The sequence below is a fragment of the Protobothrops mucrosquamatus genome, unplaced genomic scaffold (assembly GCF_001527695.2).
Source record: "Protobothrops mucrosquamatus isolate PMUCROS unplaced genomic scaffold, P.Mucros_1.0 scaffold_177, whole genome shotgun sequence".
NCBI lineage: Eukaryota > Metazoa > Chordata > Lepidosauria > Squamata > Viperidae > Protobothrops > Protobothrops mucrosquamatus.
Genome location: NW_015386253.1, coordinates 2419777 through 2439688, shown reverse-complemented (window position 1 = coordinate 2439688; position 19912 = coordinate 2419777). Strand labels below are relative to the sequence as shown.

Sequence of the window (19912 nt, the reverse complement as noted above, 5' to 3'; positions counted from 1 at the left end):
TGGATACAATTTAGTTTCATTATGATTGGATGCATCAGATAAAACCGTTACAAATGCTGCAGTTTCCAAGTCTTCTGTAAGTATTTTGTCACAGTAATTTTTAAATACTGATTTAATAATAGCCTCGCATTTTGTCCTGGTGCATGAAAATTTAGCATCGTGAAACTTTTTCAATAATTTAGTTGTACAATCCATACTATGAAAACTTTGATTGTGAATTATGGTATGGAATGGAAATGTTCCCTCCATTGCAGCTGTTTTTCATCTTCAGAATACTTTGAAGTTTTAAAAAAAATTGTTACTTTACAAGTGGAAGCAGATGCATCTGATGATTGCTTATGTTTTTGGTGGTCAAGTGTTTTGTAATAGCTGCTCTGCCCCCAACTGCAATACAAAATTCTCCGCTGCAAATATTGCAGAAAACAATGTTATCCTTCTTTGATGTGATGAATGGAAATTTCTTATTCAATTTATTGTTGAAATGGCATTTCCTCTTTTTTTATTTTTCCATCCCTAAATGGAAGTTAGTCTCCTCCAGGTATCTTCAGGACTAACTAGGAGATGGTGTAGTAGTTGGGTAGCAGGGAGGGGTGCAAAGTTCCTGCCAATTCACCTTCGCTGCAGACAACTTGCATGTGCAAAGTTTGCCGGCCGGGTGTTTTGGCGCGCTCAGCAGCAATTCCTATTGGCTTTTGAAAGCCAATAGGGGGAGTAGCACAGCTCATGCAAAAGTTGAAAAAAAACCATCAAAAAAAGGTGCTGGAACGCCATTCTGAGCATTCTATGAGAAAAAAAAGCCCTGCAGATTAGTCTTCAAATATCGAAAAGGAGGACATGTAGGAGGACACTTTTTGAGGGAGGACAGAACTTACAAAAGGAGGACTGTCCTCCCTAAAGGAGGACAGTTGGTCATCTTACTTAAGCACCACATTGTGACCAGCACAAATCCCAGGGTCCCTACTGTGCCTAACTAACCACTGTCTTCCTTCTCTTGCTGATGAGGCATGCATAGCCTAGTCTTATGCAAGGTAGTTGCTGACTGTGCCAGGTCTTCTTCCTGAGAGCTTGCATCATTCTTCAAATATCTTGAACTCTTCTTGCAATGTTTCAGAATGCTTCTGAGGCCTTCAAAAATGTTGCAAGAAGGCTGTGTCCGGCATTCTACATCAAGTCAAATTACATTTACAGAAATAATGGAAATTTTCTAAGCAATAGGACATATTTATCAGTTAAACTGAACCACCCAAACTAATGAATAATCAATAACTTTATCCATTAACTTCATTATTTAAAAAAGTTACATTTTGTTTTTCATTTTCAATTAGAAAAGAAAGATATTCAAAGTTTTGAGGTATTATTCCTCTCAGATTATGACTAAATTTATCAGTCAGGAGGTCCTAAAAAAAATTGTCCTAATAAAAACCTGAAAGAGGTTTCTAAAGTTTGAAAAGGAAATAGATTGGGATTTTAAATTGTTTCCGTAATAGATACTACTATATTCATGTCGGAAGCATCTACCAAGGCACTTCGGAATTGAAAGGATTGCCGGTAACATCACCGTTGTCCAGGGGATGCCTAGGGGGGCTCCTTTCATGTTCCTATTGTTCCCATCAAAGTAGTACCTTGCGAACTCTCAAGCTTCCTCCTTCCGTTATATATTCAATATGGACAATATTTAATATTTATTTGCTACGTATATGTAGAGATGTGGGTCTATACATATGTTGTTCATAGTATGTTTAGGGGTGTGTCATGTATGTGTTTTACTTTGAGAGCGGGCAACTAAATTTCATTTTTGATGTATAAAAATGACAATAAAGGTTATCTTATCTTATCTTATCTACTTGCATCTGCATGCTTTCAGAGTGCTAGATTGGCAGCAGCTGGGACAAACTGAGAGGAGCTCATTCCGTCATGCATTTTGCACTCTCGGGTTTCGAATTGCCAATCTGTCAACCTCTCAATGGTTTTCTGACTCAGCATCTTAACCATGTGAGCCATTGTGGCCCTTTCCTTAATAGACGAACAATACTGTTAACATACAAGCTTACTTTCTCCTTTCAAAACTAACCTTTCCACATCAATATGCTCGTAATCGTAAAGTAGTAGCCCCCAACATTTTGGGCACCAGGGAGTGGTTCCATGAAGGACAGTTTTTCTGTGGATCCCATGTGTGCACATATGGGGCTCTGCTCACTTGCGTAGCCCAGTTACTGACAGACCAGTGCCAGTCTGTGGACTGGAGGTTGGACACCTGTCATAGAGTTTCCCCTATCCTTTTCTTTCTTATTAGTGAAAAAAGTATTAAATCCAGAACAATATTTATACACATAATCAGAATATATACTTGATTAATTACATCATATTTGACACAGTTCACAAACTCATTTTAATAGGCTAATTCTAAAACAAGGGAAATTGGTCATGTAGTTAGCACAGAATATAGAACTACTATACAGTCAGTATCTCATACTCAGACACAAATCAATGACTACATAATTACCGATCATAGTAAATGTCTTCCTTGTTAATGATTAGGTTTCTAAAATTCCCAATAACATTTTCTGGGTAAATTACAAATTTACTATTGTTATAGGTTTTAGCTAGAAACTAGACAACCTGTGATTAAGGGTTCATTCTTTCACATTCTTTTTACTTAAGCAGAGAACTCCAAAGTCACCCCTGTGTTCTATCAGCTGCTGTTATGTGATCCCTACTTATTTCCCCCCCACAAGCTTCCCAGGCTTCCTTATTAACTTGTAGGAAGGTGAGAGGGAACATTATAAATGAGGATCATGTGATTGCAACAGTGGTGCTGAAAAGCAGTCGCACAGAAGCATTGAAACAGCAAGAATTTTCCAAAATTTTATTTTCCAAAATTTTATTATGGGAGTAATGGGTCCATCTGAGTTACTTTGTTGAAAAAGTTTGCCCTAAGGCATACTGATCCATCCAATTACGAGCAAGAGAATTTTAGTAGCATATAGATATACAAAGTATTCTGCATAGACTAAACCATTCTGGGTGGCAAATGTCTAGACTGAAATATGTCCTTGGAACATGTATGTGATTCTAGACATTGATCCAGAACAAAATTTATGATCCAGGAAAAGATATCCCAAACTGGGGCAGGTCACTGAAAAAGGTATGAGGACAATGAGAACATATATGGAGGATAAAGAAAAGAAAGGAATAAAAATATCTAGTGGACAGTTATCCAGGTCATGCAACAAATGGGAAAGAAAAGTGAGAAAGATAAGATATGTTTGCTTTGTCCTATTGCTCCATAGGATTCTCCAAATTTGTCTTAGCCAAAGTCCCTGATAACCAAGATATTCTAGATTTTGGTTCAGCTGGATAGCTCTGCCCAGAATTGAGGGTGAATTTAATCTGAGTCTTCCATTAACAGAGCAAAACCCATTTTCCATTTTTATTTTATATTCTAGGTCAGGGGTGTCAAACTGCTGACCAGCGGGCCGGATGCATCACGAGGAAACCGCGCCCACCCTATTGCTGGCAATGGGGAAAAAGTTCCGATACATCGCACGGCATCATGTGACGTCACGAGTTTGACATGTCTGTTCTAGGTTTTCTGGTAAAGAATTTCTTTTGTTTGCCTCACTGATTTTATAATGTCATATACTATGGAGTATATTGGTTTTTTAAAAAATATTTGTTTTATGATCTCTAGTTTTTATTTTATTTTACTTTTATTTATTGTTTTGGACTTTTGTTAATTGCCACAGATTAGTTTTTCTGGTACATGCTACATAAATGTAATAAAGAAATTAAGCTGACAGCTTACTAAGCAAAATGGTTCCACTGTAGCCATTGATGCATGATTCCACTATACTTTTGGCTATGCTTGAGAATACTGATTCCTGTACAGAAAAAATCAGATTAGCATTTATACTGGCGAAAATATTTTTATGTCATAAATTTAAAAATATAATGTGCACAGAACTGTTTATTGAACAGTACATATCTGGGTATAGAACCCTCTTTATTGAACAGTATATATCTGGGTATTTATTTATCTTGAGAGCCAATATTGTGGATAAGATGCTAGACTATGAGCAGAAAAACTCAAGATTCTATTTTTTTCCTTAGACATAGAAACCAACTGATGGATTTCAAGCCAGTTACCATCTCTCACAGCCTTGGAAGGAATCAGTGTTGGATACTATGGATGGAATACAGAGATCATTTTTTTTAATCAACAGACTCATGCTGATATAGCAGGATAGATTTTATTTCAAAACCTTCAGTAAAGAGGCCTTCATCCTGCACTGGATTTATTCAAGCTGCAGTTGCTATATGTTATGACATTAAAATTTTCCCACATTCAATATAAGCAATTCTGCTGACATTACAGAACTGGTAAAATACCTAATATAGTAAAATCAATGAGACTTGCATTCAATTAACAGCTTGCAAGAAAGAGCAGTAAATCTCAACCTTAGCAAGTCTAAGTTATGTTTGGGGGATATGTCTGGGGAGTTGGTCCATTCTTCTTAAAAGTTGTCAAGGTTGGAGTTATTATGAGAAAGAGTCTAATGGATATAATTTACATAAAACAATATATTAAATGACTTAAATGAGTTTTGGTTTGTTGAATAGCACAAAAGGTAACATTTTATTTTTTCTGAAGAGATAGTGCCTCAATTTGAGCTCAAGAATTAATTCTATAGACAAAGCAACAGGTAACTAAAACTACTTGGCAATAAATGATATCAGTCTGCTTAAAAAAAAAATCAACCCTATTTTGGCCACTCATTAGATTAGTTCTTCATTGGGCAAAAGTCCTGGTATAATGTCCCATATTTATTTATGTAAACTCTGATAAATTACTTGAGTTGTACTTGCATCTGCCATATGATTAAATGTGAAGATCTGAGGTTCAGGTTTTGAATGTAAATGGATACTGTTTGATGAAAGAACGGATAAACAAAACCCTTATGTCTACCAGCAACTGTAGTTTCTTCTGAAAGAGGGCGCACTCTTACATAAACCTTGATAGCATCATCACCACCACTAAAGATATATTTCTAATTAATGATAGTAAAAATTTACCAAATTATTTTGACCTACTGATGTAAGGCAAAAGTAAAAAAATAGAACACAGTTATAAACATATAGTAAAAATGATATGCTAATATTTTTTGCAAGAATTATAATTAAGCATTATTAAGCTTAATTATAGTGAGAAAGAGTGATGTAAGAGTGATTCTTGGAAACTGATAGAATTCCTACATCTTATAGTCTTAACTGATTTGTCAGTCTTTGATCGAGTATCAAAATCAGTAGCATTTTTAAATAGAAATTTTTTACCTAGTAGATGAAGTCGCCACATCCTGTGACTCAACTAAAAAAAGAACTGAACAAATGTAATACTACATAAAACTAAGCAAGAAAAAAAGGCTTCCATCAGAGCAAATTGCACTGGCATATTCTTGTGTTATTTCAGAGTCAGGAACTGGCTGAATACCCCTTTTTCTGGTAAGATTAACTGAGTTGTTCCGAAGCAAATCAGAGTACTTTCCACCTTGACACCAAATCTTACAATCAATATGCACTCCATGTCCCTCTAAGTAGACTTGCCTTCCATGAATTTGTTTTAAGCCCCCATAACTGATATAGGAAAAACAGAATTTGGGCAAACTAAATTATTCAGGGTTTTTTTTTAGATTATACCACTGTAGGCATTTAAAAAACATGTTATCAGTGCAGTTACACTAAATATTAGTGTTCTAATAAATAAAAAATAGAGTCAGCTAAGAAGTCAAAGTGAAATGACTGTTCCGGAGCTGTGTTTCACAACAAAATATCAGTGGCCCTGGGGGCTAACGAGGCAATCCTCCCAGGGGTTCTCTTGACCATTTCAATTTGAAGCTCCCGATAGCGAAGCCTTTTCTCAGCTCCGTCTTCTTCCTATAGACCAGGGTAGGCAACCTTGGCTCTTTTATGACTCGTGGACTTCAACTCCCAGAATTCCTGAGTCAGCCATGCTGGATCAGGAATTCTGGGAGTTGAAGTCCATGAGTCATAAAAGAGCCAAGGTTGCCTACAGACCCATTTTAGCCTCCCACCAGTCGTCTTCTCTTAGCCACCTGACCTGGTGCTCTCGGACACCATCCTCTTCTTTCCACCCCTTTAGTTCCGTCTCCGTTTAGCGCTGAAGTGACGCCCTCTTTAAATTAGGCGCCCAGGCAGCCGCAGCTCCTGCCCTGAAGCCAAAATGGACGCAACCATTGACAAGCAGGGAAAGGAAGTCGCTGAGCGCAGCTCCTCCCACGTGACATGTGCGGAAGCAAAATGGACGAGTGACTGGAGCTGCTGTCTCTTCAATCCTCGATCATGAGCAAAAAGAATCAGGTTTCGTATGTGAAGCCGGCTGAACCCGCTTTCCTGAGTCGTTTCAAAGAGCGAATCGGCTATCGGGAGGGGCCCACTGTGGATACCAAGGTAACAGCATCAACCCCCCCTCTTTTTCCGTTCCTTTGACCCGTCCTTTCCTTAAAACCCATCCCCGGATCCTTCGTTCAGCACGAGGCGGAAAGTGGTAGCTGTCCCATCTATTCCCCACCAGGGCTGCGAGAGAGGGCTGGCAAGACTGTGGTGTCTGAATTTTCTGAGTCGGGACTACACCTGAAATACTGCATCCAGTTTTGGTCATCACACTACAAAAAAGATGTTGAGACTTAGTTGCAGAGAAGAGCAACAAAGATGATTAAAAGCCTGGAGACTAAAACATATAAAGAAGGTTGCAGAATTTGGGTTTGGCTAGTCTAGAGAAAAGAAGGACTTGCAGGGGACATGATAGCAGTATTCCAGTATTTGAGGGGCTGCCACAAAGAAGAGAGGGTCAATTTATTTTCCAAAGCAAGGCAAGACAAGAAACAGTGAATGGAAACTAATCAAGGAGAGATACTATCTGGAATTAAGGAGAAACTTCCTAATAGTTATTTATTTATTTATTTATTTATTAATTGTATTTATATCCCGCCCTTCTCCTTTCGGACTCAGGGCGGCTGACAAATGATAATTAACAATTAATAGAACAATTAACCAGTAGAACAGCTTGCCTTCAGAAGTTGTGTGTGCTTCATCGTTGGAGGTTTTAAATAAGAGACTGGACAGCCACCTATATAAGGGGCTGGACTAGAAGACCTTCAAGGTCCCTTCAAGCTCTATTCTATTTTAAATACTTTCTTCCTTAGATCATTCAAAACTGTGGTATTGTAAGAACTTTTGGAGTTCTCCAAGAATCACACCAAAGGCTTTTCAGGATTCATTTGGTCTGCAGATGAGAGCAACAGCACTGAGACTTATATACTGCCCCGTGGGGTGCACTCTCTGGGCAGTTTATAGTGTCAGCATATTGCTCTCAACAATCTGGGTCCTCATTTTACCAACCTCAAAAGGATGGAAGGCTGAGTTGAGCCCCGTCAGGATCGAACTCTGGGCTGTGGGCAGAGTTTGCCTAAAATACTGCATTCTAACCACCATGCTACCAGATTATGTATCTTTGATTTGTCTGGTACTTTGGTTTAAAGCAGAATAAAGCAGCACCTTATTTGGGGGTCAAGACCACATTTAGCTTTTGAATAGTGTGTTGAGACAGGCTCTAAGAAATATTGGTGAAGGCAGAAAAATATTTTTATTTATATTTCAGTAACATACACGTCTTTATTTTTGCCCAATTAAAACTATAAATTGGTAACTACTTTCTAAAATGTATCTGAATAGGTGCACCTAAAGTTTCCAGAAGCCTCCTGTAGTTCCTTGCAATATTGTAAGAGAACTCTTAAGAGTGTGGAAAAGAAAGGAGAGAATGACAAAGAGCAGAGTTAGTTTTTAAGCCTTAATTGGTCAAAATATTAATATTTGTTCAATTTAGTAATCTGAGAAAAAGAAGCTGAAGCAATTTAAGGAGACCCCATTATAATGCATTTGCTGATAAATGAACTTAGAGTTTTGCTTGCTTAACTTTCTCTATCCAAGATCCTTTTTTCTAGTATGAAACCTGATTAATTAAACTCTATGCGAATCTTGCTTTCATGGTTGTATATTATTGTTTAGGGGCTAGACAGATATTCAGAGCTCATTCAGAGTAGGAAGGATTGGATTAGATAAGTAGCAGTGATTTCTTCAAAAATTCTACTTCATAAAAAGAAAAACATAAATTTAGGCCATCCAGAACAAAAATGTTCTATAGCAGTGATGGCGAACCTTTTAGAGACCGAGTGCCCAAAAAATGCCCCCACCTCCCTGCTCACCTCCGCTCTGCGCCCCGCATAGCCACCCGCATAGCCACCCACCGCCTCCATGGCCCACCGCAGCAGATCGTCCAGCAGCCTAGCAGCAGCCACGCCCTCTGCCCATGCCCCGCAGCATCATCTGCATGTGACGGCGTGAGGGCAGAGTCTTGTCCCTGCTGCCTGGCTGCCATGCCTTTGGCTGTGCTGCTCTGCGTGGACTGCACTCGGGGGCAACTCTCCTCTGGGGGGCTGCTGATGAGGGGGCCGTGGGGGGGGGCGGGGGTGATGGTGCACATGCCCACAGAGAGGGCTCTGAGTGCCACCTCTGGCATGTGTGCCATAGGTTCGCCACCACTGTTCTATAGGATAAATATTTAACAGAATAGAGTTGGAAAGGACCTTGGAGGTCTTCTAGTCCAACCATCTGCTCAGGCAGGAAACTACGATTTCAGACAAATGGTTGCCCAATCTTTTGTTAAAAATCTCTAATGTTGGTGCACCCACAACTTTTGGAGGCAAGTCGTCCCACTGATTTATTGTTCTAACTGTCAGGAAATTTCTCCTTAGTTTTAGGTAGCTTCTCTTCTTGATTATTTTTCATCCATTACTTCTTATCCTGCCTTCAGGTGCTTTGGAAAATAGGTTGACCCTCTCTATTTTGTGGCAGCCCCATGGAAATTGGAACCCTGTTATCATCTCACCCCAAGTCCTTTTCATTAAACATACCGTTGTTGCAACAATTCTTCATATGTTTTAGCCTGCTATCCTAATCATATTTGCTTGGAATAAATTGCTTTATTCCAAGCAATTTGATGCTAGGTGGACTTTCTAATGGAAATATTAAACTTTTTAATGGATTGTAAGAATGCTATAGAAACTTATTTAATTCTTCCTGACCCATGGCGTACCACCATATGTCCTCAATGACCAATACGGTGCCCATTATTTTTAAGTAAATGGGACAGCTTGCAAGAAGTCTAAATTTCTAAACATTTAATTAGGAATAAGTCCAGTAGAACTGGGAATATTCACTTGTGAATAAGGGTTTATTCCATTACATTGTTATGGGAATATGGGTTTATTCCATTACATTATTATGTTTAACCATAACTAATGCTAACACTGCTGATCACTATTTCATTTTGCAGCAGTGAGATAAAGTTGGAGAAACTGATTTATTTGGGAAAATCTGAGTATAGGTGAGTTGCAGCTACAAATCTAACACTATATGGAGCCTTGCAATCTAAAAGTATGAAAGCCACTTAGGTATCACGGTTAAAGTATTGGTCTAGAAACCAGGAGACCATGAGTTCTAGTCCCCCCTTAGGCATGAAAACGTAGCTATGGTTTGGATCAGTCACTCTCTCTCAGCCCTACTAACTTCACAGGGTTACTGTGGAGAAAATAGGAAGAGGAAGGAGTATTATGTATATACACTGCTTTGAGTTATTTATTTAAAAAATAGTAAATACAAGATTTAAAAAATCAAATGACTGTTTTGCTTTAGCAGGGGTTTGATGTATTTTTACTGTGCAGAATATATGATATGAACAAGTACTTCTTAAAACCAGGTCAAATGAAACAGATATCAGTGATACAGTTCTTATTTGAATGTGCACACTGGTTGGAAGTTACTAGATAGCAATAACGGTTAGGTCATCATATCAGAGATATTTCCTTAACTGCACAAGCAGAATGATCACGATGGTCAAAAAATCAGTGGAAGTGAAGTGAATTTTTATTGGTTTCTCCATTGAGATTCCTTCCCCTGATCAAAAAACCTCCCTCCCCTTCCCTAATTAAAAAATCAGGATCTGAATTTTGTTTCTCCACCTTGCAGGAGGATGTCATTTCTCCTCTATACATGAAAGAGAACTCCATCAGTGGAGTACAGAAACAGAATGGAAATCTTCAAGATCTGAACTCTGGACTCAGAAGGGAATTGATATCCTCCCACAAGGTAGAGAAACAAAGTTCAGATCCTGATGATTTGAGCTCTGTTTCTATGCCCTGCTGAACAAGTTCCTTCTGAGTTGTGGAGGAATGCTGACTGCTTTTGGGTGAAGTGCAAAAACAGAGATCAGATCCTGATGATTTGAATTCTGTTTTTGCACTCTGCCAGAGGTTTTCCTTTCCACATAAAGAAGGGACCTGAATTCCTTTGGCAGACATCTCATTTTCAGCCAGGTCCTGGAAAAGAAAAGGAGAAAAAATTCAAGCAAAATGTGGAGAAGTAATATAAGCAAGTCATGTGGGTACGTGAGGTAAATGAGGGAGGCCTGGGAAGTCCAGCATAGGCCATGCAGGAGTGTTTCTCAATCAGGGCTGAAAATTGTTGGATTTCAGCAGGGAGGATTTTCCGCTCCTGAATGAAGCTACCTGAGCTTCCTCTACCCTACCATAGTCACCCCTTGCTCCTTAACTGAGATGCTTCCTGCTTAATGACCAAATTCAAATAACAACTGCAACCAGAATTGCAGTTAATGAAGCAGTTGTGACATCTCACTTAATGACTGCTTTGCATAATGACTGAGATTCTGAGCTCAGTTGTGGTTTTAAATTAACTGTAGTTTTCTAATTATCAGCAGTAATTATACACTCCCAATATACATTCTCTTGACAAGCTACAGATTTCCACAAGGAGTCACAGCTTTTTGTCAAATAGAGATGTTCCAGTCCCACCTTTTATAATGCTATAGAAAATTTATAATATGATATTCTGGAAGAAAGTATGGAAGAAGTATGGTAAAAGACCTGTGTAAATATGATTGAGGAAAAGGGGGGAGGGGAGAAAAAAGCTGAGAAAAGATACAGCCTTTGGTAAAAGTTTGGATTTTTTTAGAAATACATAGCAAGTCTAGGCGAGTTTCTGTGCTAAGAATATCTTTTTTCTTTGCTGTGGAAGTCACTTTTTCCTTATTTCCCTGCTGTGTTTATTAATTGTACATATTTTAATAATTTCTATATATCCTTAGGTTATGTGTGAAGAAATAGCAAGCTTCTTTTCTCATCTGTATTAGTATATATGAAGTTTTTTTCCCAATATCTTTTTATAGATTTAGATAAAATGTTCATTTTCAGAAAATTAGCTACATTTTGTAGTTTGTTGGAAATATTAATTTTCTCTTGTAAATTTTTTAAAATTATTTTCCTCCTTGTTCTTAATAACTCTGTAATTGATCACTTCACTATTGAATGTTGGTATATTAAATGTATAAAATGATTTTTAATTTACCATTTTAAAAATAAAGCTTGGTTCCATTTATCTCCTGTGAGATTGCTCTATCTTCTAACAGAAGAAGGAAAAAAAATGAAAATTGAAACCTCTACAGTAGTCATATACCCTTAAGAGACATGGTTGTAGACTCAGATGTTTTACTTTTTTCTTTTAATCTCCCAAAATACAGCACAGGTTTTTGACTACTCTACCTTTTTGAGGGGAAAATGCCAGGGAGATGTTCCTTGGATATATGATAGCCCTCATAGATAGATGATATCAGTTTTAGGACATGACAATGTTTGAGTACTACCAGTCCTTGGCAAGGTGTCAGGAATTTGGTGAATTTTTTCCTCTCTCCCTCTCCCATCAAAACTCTCTCCTTTTATATCCTCTCCTGTTTCCACCCTCCTCCTTCCTCTTCTGCATGCACCGGAAGTGCCAATCCTGCAGCCTTTGTCTTGCCCCAGCAACCCTGCAGCTCCCGAGGACTCTCTCATGGCAGGTTCTGCGCTGTGCTGCTTTGGCTCGTTCCCTCCCCCTGCTACACTTACCTAGGCTAGGCAGGGTTGTGTACCACCTGCCAGGTGCCAATGTACCACCAGTTGAAAAGCCTGATATAAAGAATTTCTAAGTGTTACTCCAAAGTAGGAGATATGGTCACAATAGGAAGACTCAGAAAACTGGAAGAGAAGATTAACTTCACCTTGTTAGCTCAACCATTTCACTATTCAAACTTTGTTTCCCATATTTAAAGTTTCTTTTTTCAAGAGTAACCTATTTGTGTAGATTGGCACTTATATCTTTTCCAGAGAGAACAGCTTCCAGTTCCTGAAGATGACAGTGGAAGTGACAAGGAAGATGAACAACCACAAGTGATTGTACTGAAAAAAGGAGATCTAACTGCAGAAGAAGTTGTGAAGATCAAAAAGGAGATCAATGAGGTTTCTAAGGTCACAGGTATATTATGGAATTGTAAATACCTAAGTCACTGTTGCATCATTTGTCCTCTAGGAAAAGGAGGCAGAATGCAATGTTGCTGTAGCAGGAGCCAATCCACTAGTTTAGTTTTCCACCCTTTGCAGGTGTCTGGAGGTTTTTTAAAAAAAAAAATCAAGAAACAAACAAACAGGACTGCACAGGAAGGATTCATCTTTTCCTATCCTGTAGCTATCCACTAGGATATTGCAAGCTTTTTGTTTGCAAAATTTATAATTAAGAAAACCAGAAATTCTACTTGCTGCAAAGTTGCTGAGCTAATCAGTATTAATAGTAGAAACAGGATTTATTTGATCAGTTATTGAATTATAATTACAGTAAACTGTATTCTGTAAGTGCCTCTTTGTAAGTTATCCTTATTTGTTAACATCCTTTTATACAATGCTGACCAGTTTATATGACTGACCAAGTCAAAATGACTGAGTCACTGGTTTGAGATGGGCAGTTATACAAATTGAATAAATAAATCAACATTCTTCCCCATAAAAGTTCTCTTAAAAATATCTCTCAGAGTCAACAGGTTGGAATGGTCTGGATTTTAGGGAGTAAGTTGTTGCATAAGGCAGATGCTTTTATCCCCTCTTGCCAACCATTCATTTTAATACATTCATCTGAAATGACCTATTCCTTTAACTACTACTGTATTCCTTCATTTCTTGTATCCAACATGCTTTTATTTTATTTCATTTCTCTCTCCACTTAAGAAATAATGGGATAAGAATAGTAAGCGGGATGTGATGGAGCTTGATAGTGACAGCTAAATTGGGGAGACAGATAACTTAGGCTGTCTTCTTGTTTTGAAGACAAATTCTTATACTATTCTTCACATGCAAGTATTTTTTTATTACTTTTAAGAACGTAACACACAAATTTCAGATAATTAAATCTTTTTAATTACAATTCAGGAAAAACTTTTTCTTATGGAGATGTGTTTAGTTGTTATATATTATTATTTTACTTTAAAACGAATCTGTTCTGAGAGTAAAATTAACTTGTAAAATAAAATTACCTCAGTAAGTTAATGTAGTGTTTTGGTTTTTTTACAAGGCTTCCACTTAAATCCTTAAGAGTATTGCTGTCTTGTCAAAAACTCTTTACAAAATAATGTATTGTGAACAATAAATTGGGGTATTAAACCTTTTTTGTCTACAGGCAACCCTTCACTTATGACCACAATTGTGCCCAAAATTTCTGTTGTTAAGACAGTTATTAAGTGAATTTTGCCTTCATTTCCCCTGTAAGTCACAACTAACATAGTGTTCAAATACACTGATTTTCTGATGTGTTGCTTTACAAAACTATCTTCAATCCCAAGCCAACATACTTCTAACATCACTACAATATTCCTTATACATTTGTATAAATATATTAAATAACCCAAATGGACATAATAAATTCTTATTTCCATGTGACAAAGTAGATGGAAGCCATTTTTTTTACAAATATTCATTCCTCACAACAGACCATATTCTATTCACTAATTTACTAGCGTTAATTTTCCCATCAATTTCTTGATACTTAGTAAACATTTTATCAAGTTTAATACATTTATCTAGCGTCTCTAATTTTTCACAATTTAAGTAGATTGGAGGCTCTACTTAAATTGTGAAAAAATAGAGACGCTAGATAAATTTATTAAACTTGGTAAAATGTTTACTAAGTATCAAGAAATTAATGGAAAAATTAACGCTAGTAAATTAGTGGATAGAATATGGTCTGTTGTGAGGAATGAATATTTGTAAAAAACCGCAAAAGTAAAAATGGCTTCCATCTACTTTGTCACATGGAAATAAGAATTGATTATGTCAAGAAAAACATAATAGTAAATTGCAGTGGAAATCAGTTTCTTGAAAGAATATGTGTAGTAGAACAAGAAGAAATGAATGAATAATTAATAAGCACTGAATGTGAATTGAATGCATAAGTACCAAAAAGAGTATGTTGGAGACAAGAAAATAAGTGTATTTGCCACTTTCTGATAACCCTACCTGTATGACTGGGAATCTTCACCTTCATATTGCTGTGTACTTTGGGTAAGAAACTCTGAAGTTGGTGTGGGAGTAAGAAAATACAGTAAGAAAAGTGGCAGTCTACAGAAATCACCTACCAGTATGCTTCAACTTAGTTGGTACATTCCAATGATTTTGCCTTCTTACCCTAACCAACTTGCTCAGACTTAAGAAGCTGCTTGGATGGGCAGCAAAATGTCTCTCAAACTAACAAGAAAATAAGTCCAATTGCCATGACTCAGCTTTCAGATAAGCCTCTCTGGATGACTGAGAATTTTCATCAACATATGTTGCAGACAGTTTACTCATATAGAGATAATAAATGTATATACATTTGAAGTACATGAAGAAAGAATAAATGGGCTCAGAAGAAGGGGAAGAATGGAAAAGTTGTGGCTGGATGCAGTTGATGAATTCCCCAAAAGAGAAGAGGAGAGAGATTTAAGGATAGGGAAATGTGAGTTGGGAGACGCAGGGAGGTTTTGCAGAGATATAAGGTATAGTAAAGTCTACTAAATTCTGTCATATAAAATAAATTTAGCTAAACAACCTTGTCTTTAGTTCTAAATAACCTGATCCCAGTTCTTGTTCATCAGTAATGTAGTCTTTTTTTTTTTCCTTGTTAAAAATTAAAAGACCACAATATAGATCAGAAAAAAAGGAAACAGCTCTGGGTATGTTTCGTAGCAATCTTAAATTTGATGCCCTCAAAATATGTTTTATTACAACTCCTATATTCTCCACACAGCAGGATGTAGTTCCTGTTAAAAAGATTGTCCCTTCTTACATTATTAGCTATTTTTAAAATATTTGATTGCTTGCTCTTTTAAATATGTTCTTCCTTTTCTAAATATTAGTATGCTAATGTTATTGTTGCATTTTGAAATTAACTTATGTTTATGATCTGAGGATAGGGTGACTGATAACCTTTAGCTCACTTTTTACAACTATTTGCTTTTAAAAATCCTAAGATAGAGTTTTGCCAAGCCTCTGGCACAGCATCTGTTTCTTTTATACATTTCTTTTTGAATTCTACCTGGACTAGGTAGTTTTTGGAGACCATCGGCCCAGATAGAGTATTCAGAAGAAATTTATCACTCTTCCTATATCTGACGATGAGCTTTGAATAATTTGCTCTTAATTGAAAGAATGATATCTTTTTCTGCAGGCCTCCACAAATCAGCATTTAAGCTTGTTAAGTAAGCTGTTTTAAGATCTTATCATCTTTTTTCCTCTTCACAACTTTAGCTGATCTTCTTCTTTATTCATTCCTTTTGCCAGTATGGGATCAATCAAAAATTCCCAGAAATAGTTACTTAATTGAAAACTTTGAGTGTCTTGAGTCAGCCTATTCTTTATTTTTGTCACTGGAAATTAACATATAGGATGTGATTTTTCTAAAAGATTTTCCTTAGAAATAATTCTAACAGCTTCTAGATTAGACTGTTCCAGTGCTGAATTAAAAAACATGGAACCCTAGTAAAACAAAATGTTCTCATTCTAAAATGGTACACAATGTTGGCTTTCAATCTATGGAGCCATATAGTGAGTTTTTTATGAATTGCTTTTCTTTTTAACAGTTAGATCCCCTGACAACTCTTTCTTCAGCACTTCTTATCAATGTTTCTCAACCTTGGCAGTTTTAAGATGCTATCATGGTGAATTCTGGAAATTGAAGTCTTTACATCTTAAAATTGCCAAGATGGAAAAATGCTATTAAGAATATTCTGTTTTGCTTGTTTAGATATAAATATGAAATCCTTGGAATATAGTGTTTTGGGTTCTAAAATTGTTTTTAAGTAACCTAGTTATTATGAGTGGAATACATATGACATATCTGTCAATGCAGAGACTAGCATAACATTTTTAATGAAAAAGTCCTGCTAATCTATCAAAGAAGTAATGTGTATTATTAATTTTCTGATACTTGCGATTTAAGAACAAAGTGTATATTATTAAATAAGGATAACCCCCATTGCACTGAGTGGTTTGGAATAAGTTTTTATTACAAAATTGATTTTTAAAATATTCTATTATTTAAAACAAATAGGTTGCCCAGTAAAAGTATTTATAAATCACTAATTACAGGCAGTTTCAACATAAAATTTGGTTTGTGAACTATAGCTGTAGCTTTCCTATATACTAAAAAACAACAACCTTGAAGTACTTTAATCCAACAGCTGATTTTTACTCTCTTGTATTTTCATCCCAAAAGACTACCTCATGAACTGATCCAAGAAAATGAATATATTAGAATTAAAAACTTGGATTCTGATTTTGTGTGTGTGTGTGTGTGTGTGTGTGTGTATGTGTGTATTGCTAAGCAACCACTATATTTTTAGGAGTATATAATTTAATTGAATAGTAATTCTGAATCAGCATTCCAATAAACTCCAAGTTTGATTTGGCATAATTGAAAGAATTTCAGGTTTGTACCATCGGTGCATCCTTTGTTTGCTCAGTCTTCATCCTTTACTTTCTGCTTGAAGAAACTAGCTTTCTGAATTATTCAGATTGGAAAATGTATGATTATTCTGAACCAAAAGAGAAAGCAATGCCTTGAACTAGGTTCCCAGTTTTTGTGGAAATAAACTATTTGACAAACTATAGTTTGTAAAATAGAATTTATGAAACTATAATTAATAAACCATCAAGTAAGATATTGGAGAACCAGAGAAGGAGAGCATCAGGAAAGAGAAAGGGGACATTACTTGTTTGATACAAATTGTATCTATAACTGAACTGGATCAGTAGAGTCCAATGTTTTCAAGAAATGTTAAGAACACTACTTAACAGTTTATTTGTCAGATAGTTTATGTCGACTGAATCCTTTTTTATTGCCTTGGGAAAAAAATCAGTTCAGAGCCACAAGATTTAGCTCCCAAACTCTGCACAGTCACTGGACAGAGGCACAGAAATGCAGCACATTCTGAATATTTGGATGCCATCTTGTGGCCATCTGAATATCTGTAACCAAGATTTGGTAACCTTAATCAGATTTCTTATCTTCTTGATCAGAAAGATTTCTGATTTTTTAAAAATGATCAACATATTATTCAAGTCAACTGTATCCTTTTCTGCTCCAATAGATTTGGAGTAAACTCTGAATTTGATTAATTTTTGTAAATGCTTACAATAATTTTCTAATAACTTCCAATTTTGTAATAGATTCAAAGCCTGCATTTCTATGACACATCACAACAGGAGTAAATCTTCGGAGAAGCTTGACTTTACTCTGACAACTATTAATTACAGCATAGTTTTTTTGGCTTTAGTGCAGCCCATGACTGCAAGAAAATTGCCTTCCCTGCTTCATAGTAAGAGAACTGAGATTGAGGACTAAGGTTACCAAAGAGAAGATTGCTTATAAATCAGAAAAATCTCTGACTGATGTAATTGAAACATCTGTATGACTTATGCTCTCTAAAATTTGCAATGAAAATCCTTCCAGTTCTATGTGACAGTGCAGAATATGATCTGAATAGTTTGTATGTAAAAATATGCTTTGTCAAGTTTTATTTCTTAAGGTACTTGATGTAATCTGTAGGATCATTGTAGTTAAGAAGAGAAAGTATGTAAAAGATCATTTGTGTATTACCTCTAGAAACTGATCCTGAAGATGGAAAGATTCTATTCCGGAAACCTCCTAAGCGTTCAGCAGAAGAGAAGTATCTTGGTTTGACAGTTACTTCAAGTAAGAAAATTAAAGAGATGAAGAAGAATTCGCCAAATTTTAACAGTTCAGCTAAGCAAGTTAAAAATAGTAGCTTGCTTTCTTTTGATGCAGAAGAAAGTGATGATTAGGAACAATCTGTAATTGCTGTATACACTTTTTCTTAAAGCAAAATGCTAAAAGTACAGCATGAAAGCAGCAACACACGCTTTAAATCTTATAAATAAGGCATTTGCATTCTGCACTTAGAATTACTTTCACATTTTATCCATTATAGCCATTGCAGAGTGCAAGACATTTTTACTTGGGACTAAGAATGTAAATATTACTTCGGCAAAGCTTCCTGTTCTTTCTTAAATTGCTGAAGAAATTTATTAGGATTATGCTCATACTGACTATATTGATTTCAAAGGGAAGATCCTGACACAATGCAGGCTTTGGTGGAAAAATATTTGGAAGTCCAGTATACTTGTAACTAGAAGTGGCTTATGTGTTGCTACAAAACATGTAGCAGGATTAATGATGCAAGGCTTCATCAAGGAGCTGATCTGAACAGCTGTTTTTAGTAAAGATGATATTCTACTGCTACTACTAAACGATTGTAAAATTATTTTATCTTTATTTATGGCCTAGCCCTATTCTTCAGCAAATAAAAAAAGTTTTCTCGATGTACATTATATTTTCTTTTTCTTATAAACAATTATCCTTTAGTGTAAAAAAATACAGTAGAGACCTCAAATATATGATTGAGAAAGTCCCACTGAGTGGATTATCCTGTGCAATTGTGTCTTAAGAAAGGATATCCAATTTCTAAAGCATTCAGGACAGATGCTTATCTATTCTAACCTTCATTTTAAGCTGGAGTGGTAAGTTTGCCTTTCCTACCACTTGTAATGTATGGCCTCATGTCATTTCTGATAGCTATGTGCATACACTGCAGTTGTGCCTTTTGAGTTTAATTGTGTATTTAGCTCCAGAAGCCGATCCTTCCTCCTCCTGGCAAGCAGCAAAAGTGGAGTAAGATATTTTTCACTCTCAGAGAAGATTCTGAGGAAGATCAAAGAGGTAGTTTTACAGATGAAGCGGAACGTATCAATTTATTTCACTATTATAAACTTTAAATATTCAATAAGTTTATCTTGAATAAAATATTCAGAGAGATATATGCGATGCACATCTTTTCAGTATCAGAAAAATTAGATTTTGTATTTTAGGCTATGACCTATAACACATTACATTAACATATAGTATAACATATAAAACAGTAATCAATTAAAATGAAACCCATAGTACTGGGTAACTTCTTTAGTTCACCTTATCTTGCTAGAGAGGTTCTTTTTCAACCCAAAAAGTCAAATTAATGACAATTGGTTTTACTTAGCAATACTAGCTACTTTGATTCTTTTTTATTTAATTTTTATTTCTTTTTAATTAATGACAAGCTAAACACAAAGGCCATAATGATATATACATTGTCAAAGAAATATACAAACGTGCTTTAACAAAACTATGGATATTACACAGCAGTATAAGTCATTATAACATTACAACTCTAAATATACTTATTTAATGCAAATATTCAAGTGTGTATATAATTCTAACACATTTACATCACTGTCTTTGTTTTAACCAATTGTATTCTATATTTTTTAGATTTTTTTAATCTCATCTTTATTATTTTATAAATAATTCAAGGTGATGAGCACACATAATCCTTTTTCCTGCTATTTTTCCCGCAACAACAATGGATTTG

At 35.9% G+C, this 19912-nt stretch overlaps 1 protein-coding gene across 1 annotated transcript; it reads left to right on the top strand.

Moving 5' to 3' along the window:
- Positions 1-6297: 6297 nt before the first annotated feature.
- On the top strand, positions 6298-18809 carry KIAA1143 (KIAA1143 ortholog). Its single transcript, XM_015822865.1, has 3 exons — positions 6298-6465; positions 12291-12438; positions 18091-18809. The coding sequence occupies exons 1-3, from the start codon at positions 6358-6360 to the stop codon at positions 18288-18290; spliced, it is 456 nt and encodes a 151-aa protein (XP_015678351.1). The 5' UTR covers positions 6298-6357; the 3' UTR covers positions 18291-18809.
- The last annotated feature ends 1103 nt before the right edge of the window (positions 18810-19912 follow it).